Below are 13,949 nucleotides of genomic sequence, written 5' to 3' on the forward strand. Positions count from 1 at the left end.
AATGGTTGGAGAATTCAGTGAGACACCCCTGCAGTATAGGAATCAACAACCAGGCGCTTTTTTCAGAAATATCATTATTGATGTTTTATATACTGTGTCATATGTACCTGCTTTATTTGTCTTGGTTTTTCAATTTTGGTTAATGTGACATTTAAGCTGTCTGTTTATTTGTCTTGATTGACAGTTTTTGTTCTATTTCATTAAGAACTGTAATATCCATGGAAACCAACTTTGTAATATTGTAAACCTTGTTGCTGAAACGAGTGATGCAGTGTGCTGTGTCTCTCCTAGTATATCACTTTAGATCAGCTCCATGACATTATGGGGAACATGCCCGCTGGCCCCGTATCCGCCAGTCAAAGTGTGGGTTCCACCTCTTGTGCTGCTTCTTCAGAGGACCCTCTTCCTGTTCATCTCTCTTCTGCATCTTCCTCCTCTTCTCCCTCCACCTCCTTGGAGGTTTGTTCATCATCACATCTCACTCTTTACATGCATTTTAAACCTATGTATGGTTTGTTTTTATATTGTTTCTTATTATACATTTATCTGTTTTACCCTTAATTTTGTTCTTTTGGATAAGCGTTTTAAATGATTACAATCTGTCAGAAAAAAACATTACAAATTATATATCTACAGAACTTACTATTGAAGGATAGCTAAAGGCACCCAGACTATTTCATCTTAATGAAGTGGTCTAGCTGCAGTGGTGCTTTCATTTTACATGTTAGCCAGTAGATATGGCAATGCTTACATTGCAGGATTAAATATGCCTCTAATGGCTGTCTTCCTGGTGAGTCACTTATGCTTTGAGAACCGAGTCAAACTCAGTTCTCACATCAAACCTCCATTTGACTGTAGGAGTGCGGCGCCGGCTGCACATATGCTTTTCATCCCCATTGCTTTTCTTTTTTTTTTTTTTGACAATCTTTATTTTCAATTTTCAGTTTACACATAACGAGCGACAAGGACAGGCTTTAGCTCGTGTTCATCATCAATAGCATAAAAACGTAACATAAATGAGTGGCATAAGTGGTAATGACACGGCGAGATTAAATCACAACAAAGACATAAATAGGGTGCCTAAGAGTAACCAAACTAAGCAACTGGTAGACATGCACGTACATATTTTTGTAACCAGCGGTTGACACCATCGTGAGGTCTGTACCGTGCTACGTGGGGGAGACTTAGGGTGCCTCGAACCAATAGGGCGTACTGAGGAAGACTCCCAGACGTAGACAGTAGCATGTGTGGTGGTAACGGTATCAACATATATCACAAGCGTAGTTACAACTACATTGGTGAGTCACGTAATAAGGAGACACAAGCTAAGCACATTCTTTGGCTAGAAAACATTCAGGTGATCATGATCATCAATACCCGCTGGCAATAGAGCATGTCCTGTATCATGCTATGGGGGGGAGTGAAGGGACTCCTCTAGCCCGTTGGGCAAGTGGGGGCCCACTCCTGATTATGAGTAGTGTCTCGCATGAGGGTAACAGAAACGGGGCGTAAAGTACGTGTAGTTTCAGGAAACATAGAGAGCTAACGCGGGTGGGCGGTGTGAGATTATATAGCCCAAAACAGTGAAACCAAGTGGGGACCACCTGTGGGGTTACTCAGATTGACCATAGTGGTAGTTGAGTTTCCAGATTCTGCGGCTGTCAGTAACTGGGGCTACCGGTGTATCGGCCTGGAACATGTCACGTAAAGGAAAGGTGGGGTCCCCAGTTTCAAAGGACGGTTTACCTCACCTGGTCGTGGAGTGTTTGCGGGGCGGTCTGGTGAGTATAGGTAGGGTTCGTCTGGGTCTATAGTCTAGGGGTCCAGGTCATACCAGGTCCGTAGTGTCGGGCATTCGTCGGGTTTGGATCCGGTACAGTCAAGGTCGGGGGGTGTCATCAACCCTATATCCGAGGTCGAGATATGGGTGGCAGGCAGTCTAAGTGGGGCAGGGCTTGGGTAACGGTTAGCCTATGTTTCATCGCAGGTAAGTGGGGAGGGTGTGGGGGGAGGAAGGGATGGGGACGAGGGGGGGGGGGAGGGAGGGGATCCACGGGCTCCGGTCCCGTCCATCATAAGGTACCACAGCCATGGCATCCAGATGTGGTCACATTTCTCTAATCTGCCTTGCAGGGCTGCCGTGAGTGATTCCATGTGATGTATCTCCCCAACCCTGTCTAGCCACCGCTGGAAGGTGGGCGCGCCCTTTTGTCTCCACATGGTAGGTATGAGTGCTATGGCTGCAGTCAGTAGGTGCCTAAGCAAGGATTTTTTGTAGGCAGAGATGGACATGTCAGTATGGTGTAGGAGCATAGTGAGGGGGTGGAGGGGTAGGGTGATATCTGTTATAAGGCGGATAGCTTCTCTGATCCGTGTCCAGTAAGGGACAATATCAGGGCAATTCCACCATATGTGGAGGAAGGAGCCATCTGGCCCTCCGCAACGCCAGCATTCATTAGGGATCCCAGGGTCTATGCGGTGGGCAACATCAGGGGTCCTGTACCAGCGTGTGAGAATCTTATAGCCTGTCTCCTGAACTTTAGAGCTGATGGAGGTTTTGTGCGTCAGTATAAAGATCTTGTCCCATTCCTGAGCTGTTAGAGTAGTCCCTGTCTCCTCTTCCCACTTTGTCACATATCTGGGGTGTGTCTGGTGTTCGTTGTGTAGAAGCGTCGCATACAGCATAGAGATTCCCTTGTCTGGGTGGGTTCTAGAGATGCATAGGGATTCGAACTGCGTGGGGGGTCTGTGTAGGCACTGTTTGTTTGGGAATGTCTTATAGTAAGCCCGTATTTGAGCATAGCGGAAGTGATCCAGTCCAGTGGGTACCTTATCGCCCAAGAGGTCCGTGAGGGGTCTAAGTTGCTGTCCCTGCAGGAGCTGTCGGAAGCTAAGCCAGTCGGGGTCGGGGAATGAGTGTAGGTCTGCCGGCGTGAGACCTCCTCCCACACCCGGATTGTGTGTAATAGGTGTGAGGGGGCTGTCAGTAGAGGTGAGTTGACGTGTATACCTCAACGAGCACCAGACCCGTAGTGTAGCGTCAATCAAGGGATTGCCTGTTTGCAGTGAGGAAAGCGTGAGGGAGCTGAGCCATAATCGGGAAGGGAGCGCTCCCCTTGCCTGCCCATGTTCCATGGGGACCCACAGTTTAACCGTGGGGTGGGCATGCCAGTCTATCACTCTGAGTAGGTGTGTCGCGTGGTAGTATCCTTGAAGGGATGGGAGGCCCGCGCCCCCTTTGCTTTTGGGACGCTCCAATAGCGCCCTGCTGACCCTGCTCGCCTTCCCGTTCCATACAAACTGCCGAATGGCTGTGTTCAGAGATTGGAAGTATGCTCTGGGGATAGTGATAGGGACGGCCTGGAACAGATACAGGAGACGTGGCAGCACGTTCATTTTTACCACGTTGATGCGGCCGAACCAGGAAACGTAGAGGTTCCTCCAACGTTGGAGGTCTGACTGTACTGTCGCGAGTATGGGTAAAAAGTTTAGTCGGTATAGGAGTGACAGGTCATTGGGCAGCCAGACGCCAAGGTATTTAAGTTTGGAGTCACACCAGGAGAAGTGGAATTGCGATTTTAGGTGCGCGACCTTCTCTGCCGTGAGAGATATCGGTAGGGCTTCCGACTTGCTTAAGTTAAGTTTCAGGTTGGATATACCGCCGAAGGTCCTAAAGGCTCGGAGCAGGTTGGGAAAAGAGATTGTGGGGTTATCTAGAAAAAATAGCATATCGTCCGCATAGGCGGCCACTTTGTGTTCTGCGTTGTGGAGTCTGTACCCACTAATTCCCCCGTCCTGTCTGACCGCCTCCAGGAAGGGTTCTAGAGTGAGGGCAAACAGGAGGGGGGACAGAGGGCACCCCTGTCTGGTTCCGTTCCGGATGGCAAAGGGGGCAGACAGAGCGCCGTTAACCCGAATGCGGGCCGTGGGGTTCGTATAGAGGGAGAGGATCCATGAGCGGATATGAGGGCCGAATTGCATGTGGCGGAGGGTGGCTTCAAGGTACATCCAGTCTACCCGGTCGAACGCCTTTTCCGCGTCTGTGGAGACCAGGATTAGGTTCCTCTTCGTCGACCGGGCAGAGTGGATCATGTGTAGGGCTCGGGTGGTGTTATCACGCGCCTCACGCCCCGGAAGGAATCCCACCTGGTCCGGGTGGACCAGGGTGGGGAGCACACGGGAGAGCCTCATGGCTATGGTTTTGGCGAAAAGTTTGAGGTCGGCATTGAGGAGGGAGATCGGTCTGTAGCTCCCGCATTCCGCGGGGTCTTTGCCTTCCTTCGGTATGACCGTTACGGTGGCGCGTAGGGCATCAGTTGGGAACCGACCTTCTTCTAGTAGAGAGTTGAAACCTTGCACCAGGCATGGGAGCAGTATGTCCCTAAACCTGCGCAGGTACGAAGTGGGCAGTCCGTCCGGGCCTGGAGCCCTATGGGTTTTGGAACTTTTGAGTGCAATAGCTAGTTCCTCTACCGTGAGCGGTTGTTCCAATTCCTCAGCCAGGTCTTCCGGGAGCGTGCGGCCTATATGGTCCGTGAGGAAGTCATCTATTTTGCGCCGATGTTGGCGCGCGTCAGTACTTCGGTCGGTGGTATCCAAATTGTAAAGCTCTTCGTAGAAGAGCCTGAAAGTCTGCAGGATATCTGTCGGGGTCCTTTTCATTGTCCCGTCCCGTCCTTTGATTTGGTGTATGTGATGCAGTCTCTGTCTCTGTTTCAGTGTGCGTGCCAGAGTCCTACCGCATTTGTCAGAGAACTCATAAAAGTGTCTGTTGGACTTGCGAATGGTGTGTAATAGGTTCTGGGATAGGAGGTCCTTGAGTTGTCTACGTGTGTCCGTGAGGTGTCGATAAGTGTCGTCCGTTTGGTCAAGTTTATGTCGCGTCTCTAGGGTGGAGATCTCGCGTATCAGAGCTTGGGTTTTGGCGCCGTGTTCCCTCTTCCGTTGAGTGCATAGCCTGATCAAGTGTCCCCGTATTACACATTTATGTGCTTCCCATATAGTGAGGGGGGCGACATCTGGTGTGGTATTTTCCTCAAAGTATTGGGTCAGTGTCTGGGCTACTTGTGTGGTGATAACATTGTCAGTCAGGATATTTTCATTAAGTCTCCAGTGGCGTTCACTGGGTTTAAAGAGCGGAGATTTGATTGTAACCTGGACCGGTGCGTGGTCCGAGTCGTGCTGTATGCCAATGGAGGCGTCTATCAGGAAGGGGAGGTATTCCTGTGCAAGAAATATATAGTCTATCCTGCTGTATCTGGTGTGGGCCGCTGAGTAGCATGTGTAATCCCTGTCTTCGGGGTGCGCCACCCTCCAGCAGTCTATCAGGCCTGATCTAGCTAAGGATTGTTTGGCCTGTCGTATACAGTGTGAGGGGATGGTGCTGGTGCCCGCGGATGAGTCCATCCGCGGGTCCAGAGGGATGTTGAGATCGCCCGCCAGGACCAGCGTTCCCTCCCGGAATTTCTCTAATAGTGCAAGGGTTTTTGTCAAGAACCGGTGTTGACCCTTGTTAGGGCAGTACACCGTGGCGAAAGTGTACCTATGGTCGGCGATTTCACCCTTGACAAATATGTACCTGCCCAGGGGGTCTGCCTGCGAGGCGGAGCTGACAAAAGGGGTGTTGTGGGAGAAGAGAATGGCGACCCCCGCTCGTTTGGCTTCGGGGTGATTGGCGTAGTAGCCTAGGGGGAATCGTTTATCGCTAATCAGGGGGGCATCTTTACCTTGTAAGTGTGTTTCTTGAATAAATGCCACAGAGGTCCTTTGTGCCCAGAGGGAGCGTAGTAAGTGTCTCCTCTTTTCGGGAGAGTTAAGACCTCGAACATTATGCGTTCGTAGGAGCAAAGGCGAGGGCAGATAGCTCGATGCCATGGCTGTGTTCGGGCTCGGAACGCGTGGGGGGGGGGAGGGGGGTAGAGGAAGGAAAGGCGATGCGGGGGGGAGTAGATAGGGGTCGGGACAGGGGTTGAGTCAGGGGTTATAGGCAACCGTGGCCCTAGGTCAGGTATGGGTGACCTAATATACAGGTGGGTCCGTTGCTGGGGGACTAGGAAGTCACGTGTATGTGGTCCGTCAGGTGGTACCGGGTATCACGTTCCCCCGGACCACTTAGGGGCGGACAGCAACACTCGTTGGGTCGTGCGAGTTAGGACGCATAGGATAAACAATATATGGGAAGTCAACGGTCTTATTGAGGGGCTACGGAGTCATCAGACGTTGGGCGTTCCGTGCGGGCTGGCGTGGGGCGGAGCAGGGGACTAAGCCGTGGTACGGTGGGAGTCGGAGCCGGGGGGGCGCCCTGTCTCGTCAGGCTGGCTTCCATGGGGGGGGGGACGTCTCTTGGGTATCCCAAGCGTGGCTGGGGGGGCGGGGGTCCAATAATGGTCTCAGTATCCGGAACTTGGGGTGACTTCAGTCGGTCGGGGCGAAACAGGGGGGGGGGGGGGGGAGGGGAGGGATGCGCGGGCAGGGAAATTGCACACCTTCTGATAAAGGGAGAACAATTTTGCAGAGAGCATACAGTACAGGCAACATTATTCAGATTTAACAGTAGATAAACCTTTAGCAAAGTTCCCCTTATGCTCACAGTTCCCCATGTCTTAGCCACTGGGCAAAGGGAGGTTCGCCAGTACCCGTGGTCATTGAGAACTGCGGCATTATGGGGCGCAACCGGTATATCGGCTATCCTGGGATCGTACTGTGTCTGACAGGGCGTGGGCGGTGCAGGCTGCTCACTATCTTATTTGTAACACTCCGTGCAGCGTGCAACTCCCAGGCCCATTCGAAACTCCCCGCAAGCCCCCCTCCCCCCCCCCCCAACTAAGGAGCGGGCGGCCGCTCCATCAACAGCAAGGGGACGTGCCAGATCCGGGAAAATGGCAACTTCAGAAGGGTGGGGTGTATGGTGGTTATACAGGTTAAGACATGCATACAGTGGCGAATTTACTAGTATCTTACATAACGGGCTACAATATAGTTGGCATGCAATATAACACTCATAACCATAATCTCCCAATTCCCCCCTCTCATCCAGCGCCCCACCCCAACCTGACACTGGACCCCCCCAATTCTAGCCGTAGAAGTAGCTAACGGTTCCAGGGAGTCCTGTAAAATTAAGGGAGGTCTCGCCATTCGGCGTGGGCAGTCGGGCGGTTCTGGGCTGAAAACTGGGTAGCGTCCCGATCTCCGACCCTGGTGGAGTCGGATGTCAGAATGAGGCATAGTACCCCAGTCCCCTGGTCGGGAAAAGATCCGCCGGTGGGCAGTCCCGATACAAGATAATGAGGGCCTATTCCCGCTCCCCACCCAAAAGCAATAAACGGTGTGTGAAAGAGAGCCCCCCCCCCATATCTGAAGTGTCCCCAAAATGTCGGCCCCGGGTCCCCATGGCCTGCGTGGAGAGGGTAATAACTATGCCCCCCACATGAGGTTCAGTGTGTGTACTTAGCTGTCGTCGATGCTTTCAGATAGGCACATCATCATACGGGGGCAGTTCTGGAGGGCCAGATGACACCGGGGTCGGGATCAAAACGGGTTCAATTATTCTTCGGGCCCATTAGGGCCTCCCCAGCGGATAGGTTGCGTGTCGTTACGTGCTCGGTTGCGGAGCGGCTCTGGAACCTCAGGATGGTCCGGGCGTGGCGGAGGATGGTCCAGTATCCAATTGCGAACGTTGACAGGTGGCAGGTCCATCGATCTCAGGAAGCCGGGTATGTCGTTGGGCCACCTCAGGGAGCACCACGTGTTCCCCCGCTTGGCCTGGAGGCTGAAGGGGAAACCCCATTTGTAGGGTATGCGTTTCTCCTGGAGGATATGCGTGAGTGGCCGCAGCGCCCTTCTTGCGTCCAGGGTGAGGGTAGATAGGTCCTGGTAGAGCGAAACATCGGCATCTTGGAAGGTGATGGTCTGAGCACGTGCTGCTCTCATGATGGCGTCTTTAAGCTGGAAGGACAGTAGGCAGCAGATAACGTCACGCGGGAGGCCATCTCTCCTGGGGGGACGGAGGGCCCTGTGGGCTCGTTCTATCTGGTAAACTTCTGGGGCATCTTCACCCAGAATATGGGTGAAAAGCTGCGTAAGGGTCGTGCCTAGGTTTTCATGCTCAACCTCCGGCAGGCCTCTGATTCTTATGTTATTACGCCGTCCCCTGTTGTCCAGGTCCTCCACCTGTCTGCGAAGCTCGAGCAGTACCGAGCCCTGTCTAGCAGTGGCGTGGTCAGCGGATTGGGAGTGTTGGATGGCCCTGATATTCTCCCCTTCCAGCTCCGTGACTCTTTCCTCCAGGGCAGTGAGGTCCCTACGTACCTCTTGGATCTCTTCCCTGATCGCCGCCCTCAGCTCCGCCACAAGCGCAGTTTTGTCGCCCTTGGAGAGCATGTTAGCAGATATGGACGCTAGTTCAGCAGTAATGTGTGCTAGCTGGTCGCCCCCCGCCGGGCCCGACTCCGGGCCTGCAGTATTGTCCAAGTCCGGTGGCGCGGCCGCCATCTTGTCCGCGTGTCTCGCGGCTCGGGGGCCGTCCGGGTATGCTAGAAAATCATCCAGCGGTCCGGCGTTTTTCCTCACTGGACTCGAGCCCGATGGTCCTGGGGTGCCCTGGCGCTTAGTTTTCCCCATTTTAGAGGTGAAATGTGGCATAGATAAGGGGCTTTGTGGTCCGGGTTCGCGGAGCTCCGGCGATATGCGACTCACTCCATGCACGGCAAGCCACGCCCCCCCCCATTGCTTTTCTATGAGAGAAGCATTGGTTTGACAAGAAGAAGAGTTGGCATAGTGTACCAGGTGAGGGATCGAGTGGCTGCAGGGACTAAATCTCGTTGATGGAAAAAATGGCGAGTTAATGGTTGACCTTTGATTTAATTCTTTTTTTAGAGTTAGTTTGGTGGTGGGTGGTAGGCACGGCCGGATTAACATGGAATAGGCCCATTGATTAAAAAAAATGAATACTTTTTTAAAAAACTTTTTTTTTCTTACACACTACTCTTAGGGTTGCCACCTGGCCGGTATCTCTCCGGTATTTTAGGCTGCCTAGCCGGTGCCGATATTGCAGTAATACCGTCAATAAAAATGTCAGTCTCAGTATAAATAGAGATTATTCTGCAATACCAGCTGTGTGTGTGTGGAGGAAGGCAGGGATAGAAAGTTACAGCATCTCCCTCCCTGCCTCTCTCTACTCACTGATCCGCGGGGGGGCAGCTCTGCACAGAGAGTCCAGACAGCAGCTCCGAGCCTGCAGAGACAGCCTGCAGCTCATGGGGACACAGACACTAGGGAACACTGGGAGACCTCGGGACACTGAGACACTAGAGGACACTGGGAGACATAGGGACACTGAGACACTAGGGGGCACTTGGAGACCTGGGGGCACTGTGAGACCTGGGAACACTGGGAGACTAGTGGACAGGGAGACATGGGGACACTGAGGCACTGGGAGACATAGGGGCACTAGGAGACTTGGGGACACTGAGACATGGGGATGGTGAGAGACTTGGGGACACTGAGACACTAGGGGGCACTTGGAGACCTGGCTACACTGAGATGCATGGGAATGGTGAAAGACTTGGAGACACTGAGACACATGGGGATGGTGAGAGACTGTTCGCCATCTGTTCTCATCAAAATGTTCTTATTCCCGGTCATTCTATGTTCTTCTCGTATCTTCTGGCGTCACTTCCGATGTGAAGTTTCTTGGTGGAGCATGGCAGTGACATGTGCGTTCCACTTGACGATGGTCATGCGTTCCACCATCGATATGCATTACTCCAATAGTCTTCTCCCCCCATTAGGTCTATATAGTAAAAACCTGACAAGATTATAGACAGAAGGAAAAATATATACTTACTGGAAGACAAGTTGTAGTATGTAAAACACGTTACTCAGATCTATATACAATTGGAGAGAGCTTTGGATATTAATCCCCCTATGGAAAAGAAACCTGATTCTATTTTCCCAAGTGGTTAAAAATTAAGGGCTATTCATAGTGTCTAGATGGAGATGAATTCCATTTGGGGATAAATCCAAAGCTCTTGCCAAAACAAAGAATGATACAATGCAGAACTTGTTTAAACATGGGAACAGTCCACTTCTATATATGTAAAACAGATACTAAAAAAAATATAATACAAATAAATCAAAATACATTTAAATATAAATAAAATAAATGCATACAAAATAAATGAAAAAAAATAATATATAATAAAATAAAAACCGTAACAAAAATTTAATTAAATTGGAATAATATAAATCTATAAAATGAAAAAAAATAGTAATGAATAAGTGTAAGAAAGAGTAGACTGTTTCCATTTACATTATAAGAAACAAATTATGTCAATGTCGACATTAAGGCCCCCAGGTTCGAGAATACCCAACTGGTGAATCCAGGAGGTCTCTCACTGGGCTAGTTTATCATCCCTATTTCCCCCTCTCCAGTGGGGCTTTATATCTTCTATACCGATAAAAAAAAATGTTTTCCAGTTGAACAAAGGACAGCTGTTGCAATGTGTGGGAACGGTATGATTAATCATCCTTTTTCTGATGTTATTTAGATTTTCAAGGATCCTAATTTTCAGTTTCCTTTTAGTTTTTCCCACATATTGTTTGACGCACGGACACTGTAGTAAATATACCACATAGTCCGTGTGGCAATCAATGGCCTCCTTTATTCTTGCCAGTTGTTGTACTCACAAAATCCCTTTAATTTCTATATTTTTAGTAGTTATTTTACAGGCTTTACAATCTAAGCAGCCTCTAAAGCCAGATGATGGTTGTCTGATATTAGTTTTGTTATTGGGTTTAATACTTTAACTGGGGGCCAGATAGTTTTTTAGATTGTTATTTTTCTATAAAATCATGGGAGGATGGTCAGGAAGAAAGGGACCTAAAATCTTGTCCTCTCTTAAAATGTGTTAATGTTTAGACAGCATTCTTTTAATTTTGTGATGGTCAGTGTTAAATTTGGTTATGAATGCATATTCAAATTTTTTATCACAATTTGTTCCTTTTTGTTTGTCTGTAAGCAAAACATTCCTAACAACATCTGAGACTCTTTTTCTTTCATTCTCCAATTGGTTTTTGTTGTACCCTTTGGAGAGTAGCTTTTCCTTAACTACATTGGCTTGTTGTTGGAAATCTATAAAACTGCTGCAATTACGACGGACTCGCGTGAATTGACTTTCCGCAATTCCACTGAGCCAAGGGTCGTAATGGCAGCTTTGTCTATGAACAAAGCTGTTGCCATCGGTTTCTTTAAAAAAACATTTGGAACACACATTATGTCAGTTATTTGTCAGAGTCACATCAAGAAAGTTAATTCTCTTTTTATTCTATTCTGATGTAAATTTGAGATTGTATGTATTATGATTTAAATATTGAGTGAATCACCTAAAGAACTTTCTGATCCACGCCAAATAATAAGTATGTTATGGTACTTTTTCAGTAAACCAAAATGTTTAAGTGTCTATCTGTTCCTGTCCAAATTAAAGAGAATTGAATTGCGTATATACGCTGAAGTAATTCAGTCTGACACACGGAGTTCAGGTTAAAATAACTTCGAGGAAATTTATTGGCAAGTGCAGAATCAGCGGGCGCGCAGGCCCTTTTAAGAGACATTTTCGTCATCATTGATTATCAAGATATCAGTGAATAAACATCATTAATTGGATTAATTGTTAAGTGTCTGGGTTAGTGTCCACCTATCAATATAATTAATTGGATCAAAAGCTAAGTGGTTAGTTCCGTGTCCACCCACCAAGAGGTGGTACTTTTCCGGACACGGGTGGGGGACAAGGGGTCTTGAGCGTCATTTTACTCGGTCGGTGATGTCAAATCTCGTGGTTAGGTGCAAGGTCTCTTATGAATAGAACATTTCATTACTACTGTGTTCTCATGGCCTTTAAATTATATTATGTTGCGAGTTAGGGGAAATTCAACAGTTCCTGGGTTAGTCATATCCTTATGGAGAATACTGTCCTTGTCTATTGTATTAAATGTGCTGAGAAATACTGTCATGTAATGTAGTTTTAAAATGAACAAGTCAGGTTAGGAGGACAAAATGGAGGATTGTCACAGTATAAGGTTAAAATGGAGTTAGTGCAATAATTGAATACAAGTACAATAAGGTTTTTTAATAATTCTACATCAGTCCCCCCTATGAAATGTTAGATTCTAAGAGATAAAACTTTATTAAGTTAGTACCAGGAAGACGTGTTAACCCAAAGGCACAGAAACCCTGTGGCCGCTAGCTAGGTGTTAATGCAAAGTGCAAGGCTGTCCCTAGTTCTGACCCTGATAGGCTAACTCATCCGTCAGTATGGCTCTCGAACACTTCACACCCATGGGTATCCCATGGCAGCTAATCCACCACTTCTCCAACACGGGGTCTTTACCATTCACTGACAGATGCTGTCCCTAAGTTAGTCCCTTCCTAGAATTCCTGCACTTTATCATCAAAAGGGATGGATTGCAGCGGCAAACAGGGTGAGTTGAGATCCTGGAAATCTTGGTCATAAACATCAAGTAGTGTGAAAGTGGGTGCCGCTTGGTCAATAGTCTTCGTGAGAGCTTTCCTTAGGCAGGGGAAGACACAACAAAAGAGAAGAGCAAAGATAAAAAAAGAAATTAGTATTGCCATACCAATATACATTAAAGCCTTTTTCCAACCTGTCATCCAACTAAACCATCTGTCCCAGGGATCTTTTATCCCAGAATTCCTTTTTAATTCTTCTGAGAGGTCATTTAATTTTGCTATGGCTAATGTAACTTTACCATTAGGACCTGTGTTTTCTGGGATGTAGGTACAACATGTCATGGTGTCGGGCAAAATTTTACATACCCCTCCTTTTTCGGCTAGGATCATATCCAGGGCTATTCTATTTTGGAAGGCCATTTGGGATGTTGCCTGCAATTGTTCGGCTAATCCCTGGAGGGCATCTCTGGTGTAATTAACAAAACGCTGTTGATTGTAATAAATGTAGTTTATCCAATTTAAGTTCTTGTTTGCAGTAACTATGGTAAAAATTGATTCAAATCCTGCAGCAACTTCATCTCTTGCTTTAAATTCATTGGGTACCCCCCTAGGCACCCCAATGGCATCAATGTAAATGTGAGGGTCAAAACTTCCTTTTACTGGGGCTTCACGCTTGGCCTTAGTGTGGCTGGACTCATGGGTGTTGGTGTGTGTGTCAGAAATAATGTGTATAGGCATAATGGCCTTGGCCAATGTACACTCCCCCCACCACTCTGTGTCCATTCTGGATCTTAACTGTAAATCCCCACACAACCAGTAAATATCTCCCAGTGACCTAGTGTGCTGCTGCAGCAAACGTACAGGAACAGTTCTATATGTACTACAATAACCTGCGCGAAAGTTACCCACAAATTTACCAATCCCATCATGTTTGGCATAGCAAGTGTAATTACCTTTATATACAGTAACACCATGAGGAGGTCTTACATTTTTGGCTATAAGAGGATACTCCGTTGTCCATGCTTGACATTGAGACCTGTTGAAATTATATTGGTAGGCAAAAAGACTTAAAATGCAATTTTCTTCATTTACTGGCAGGGTTAAAGGTACAGTGCCCAGATGAGGCCGGGCACCACCACACACATAGCATGCGGTTCGGTTATGTTTGTTGGCATTATATTTCATCCATTCTAACCATAGGTTAACATCATTAAAACCTGTTTCAGCGGCCATAGTATCTTCAAAGGTGGGGTTAGCAATGGCCATCATGTCCTTAAAGGACTGGATGTGTGGTTTTAATGGGTTTGTGACCATATGAGTAGCTCCTCGCCACTCAGGGGAATTACACATATCTTTAAGGTAGAAATGCCCTAATTTAGTATAGTGGCCCTTTTTCCAGTACATTCCCAATACATACTGGTCTGCATCTGTTGGGCTTGGATGTTCAACATTAAGAATTAATTTCATTGGTGTGCCTCCTCCA

At 48.2% G+C, this 13,949-nt stretch overlaps 1 protein-coding gene across 1 annotated transcript in view; it reads left to right on the plus strand.

Moving 5' to 3' along the window:
- Window positions 1–13,949, plus strand: part of PHLDB1 (pleckstrin homology like domain family B member 1) — a 115,231-nt gene that overhangs the window by 74,017 nt on the left and 27,265 nt on the right. The window contains exon 15 of the mRNA XM_063436091.1: window positions 292–459. Coding sequence (XP_063292161.1) covers window positions 292–459 — 168 coding nt within the window. The remainder of the gene's footprint in view (window positions 1–291; window positions 460–13,949) is intronic.

The sequence above is a fragment of the Pelobates fuscus genome, chromosome 11, assembly GCF_036172605.1.
Source record: "Pelobates fuscus isolate aPelFus1 chromosome 11, aPelFus1.pri, whole genome shotgun sequence".
NCBI lineage: Eukaryota > Metazoa > Chordata > Amphibia > Anura > Pelobatidae > Pelobates > Pelobates fuscus.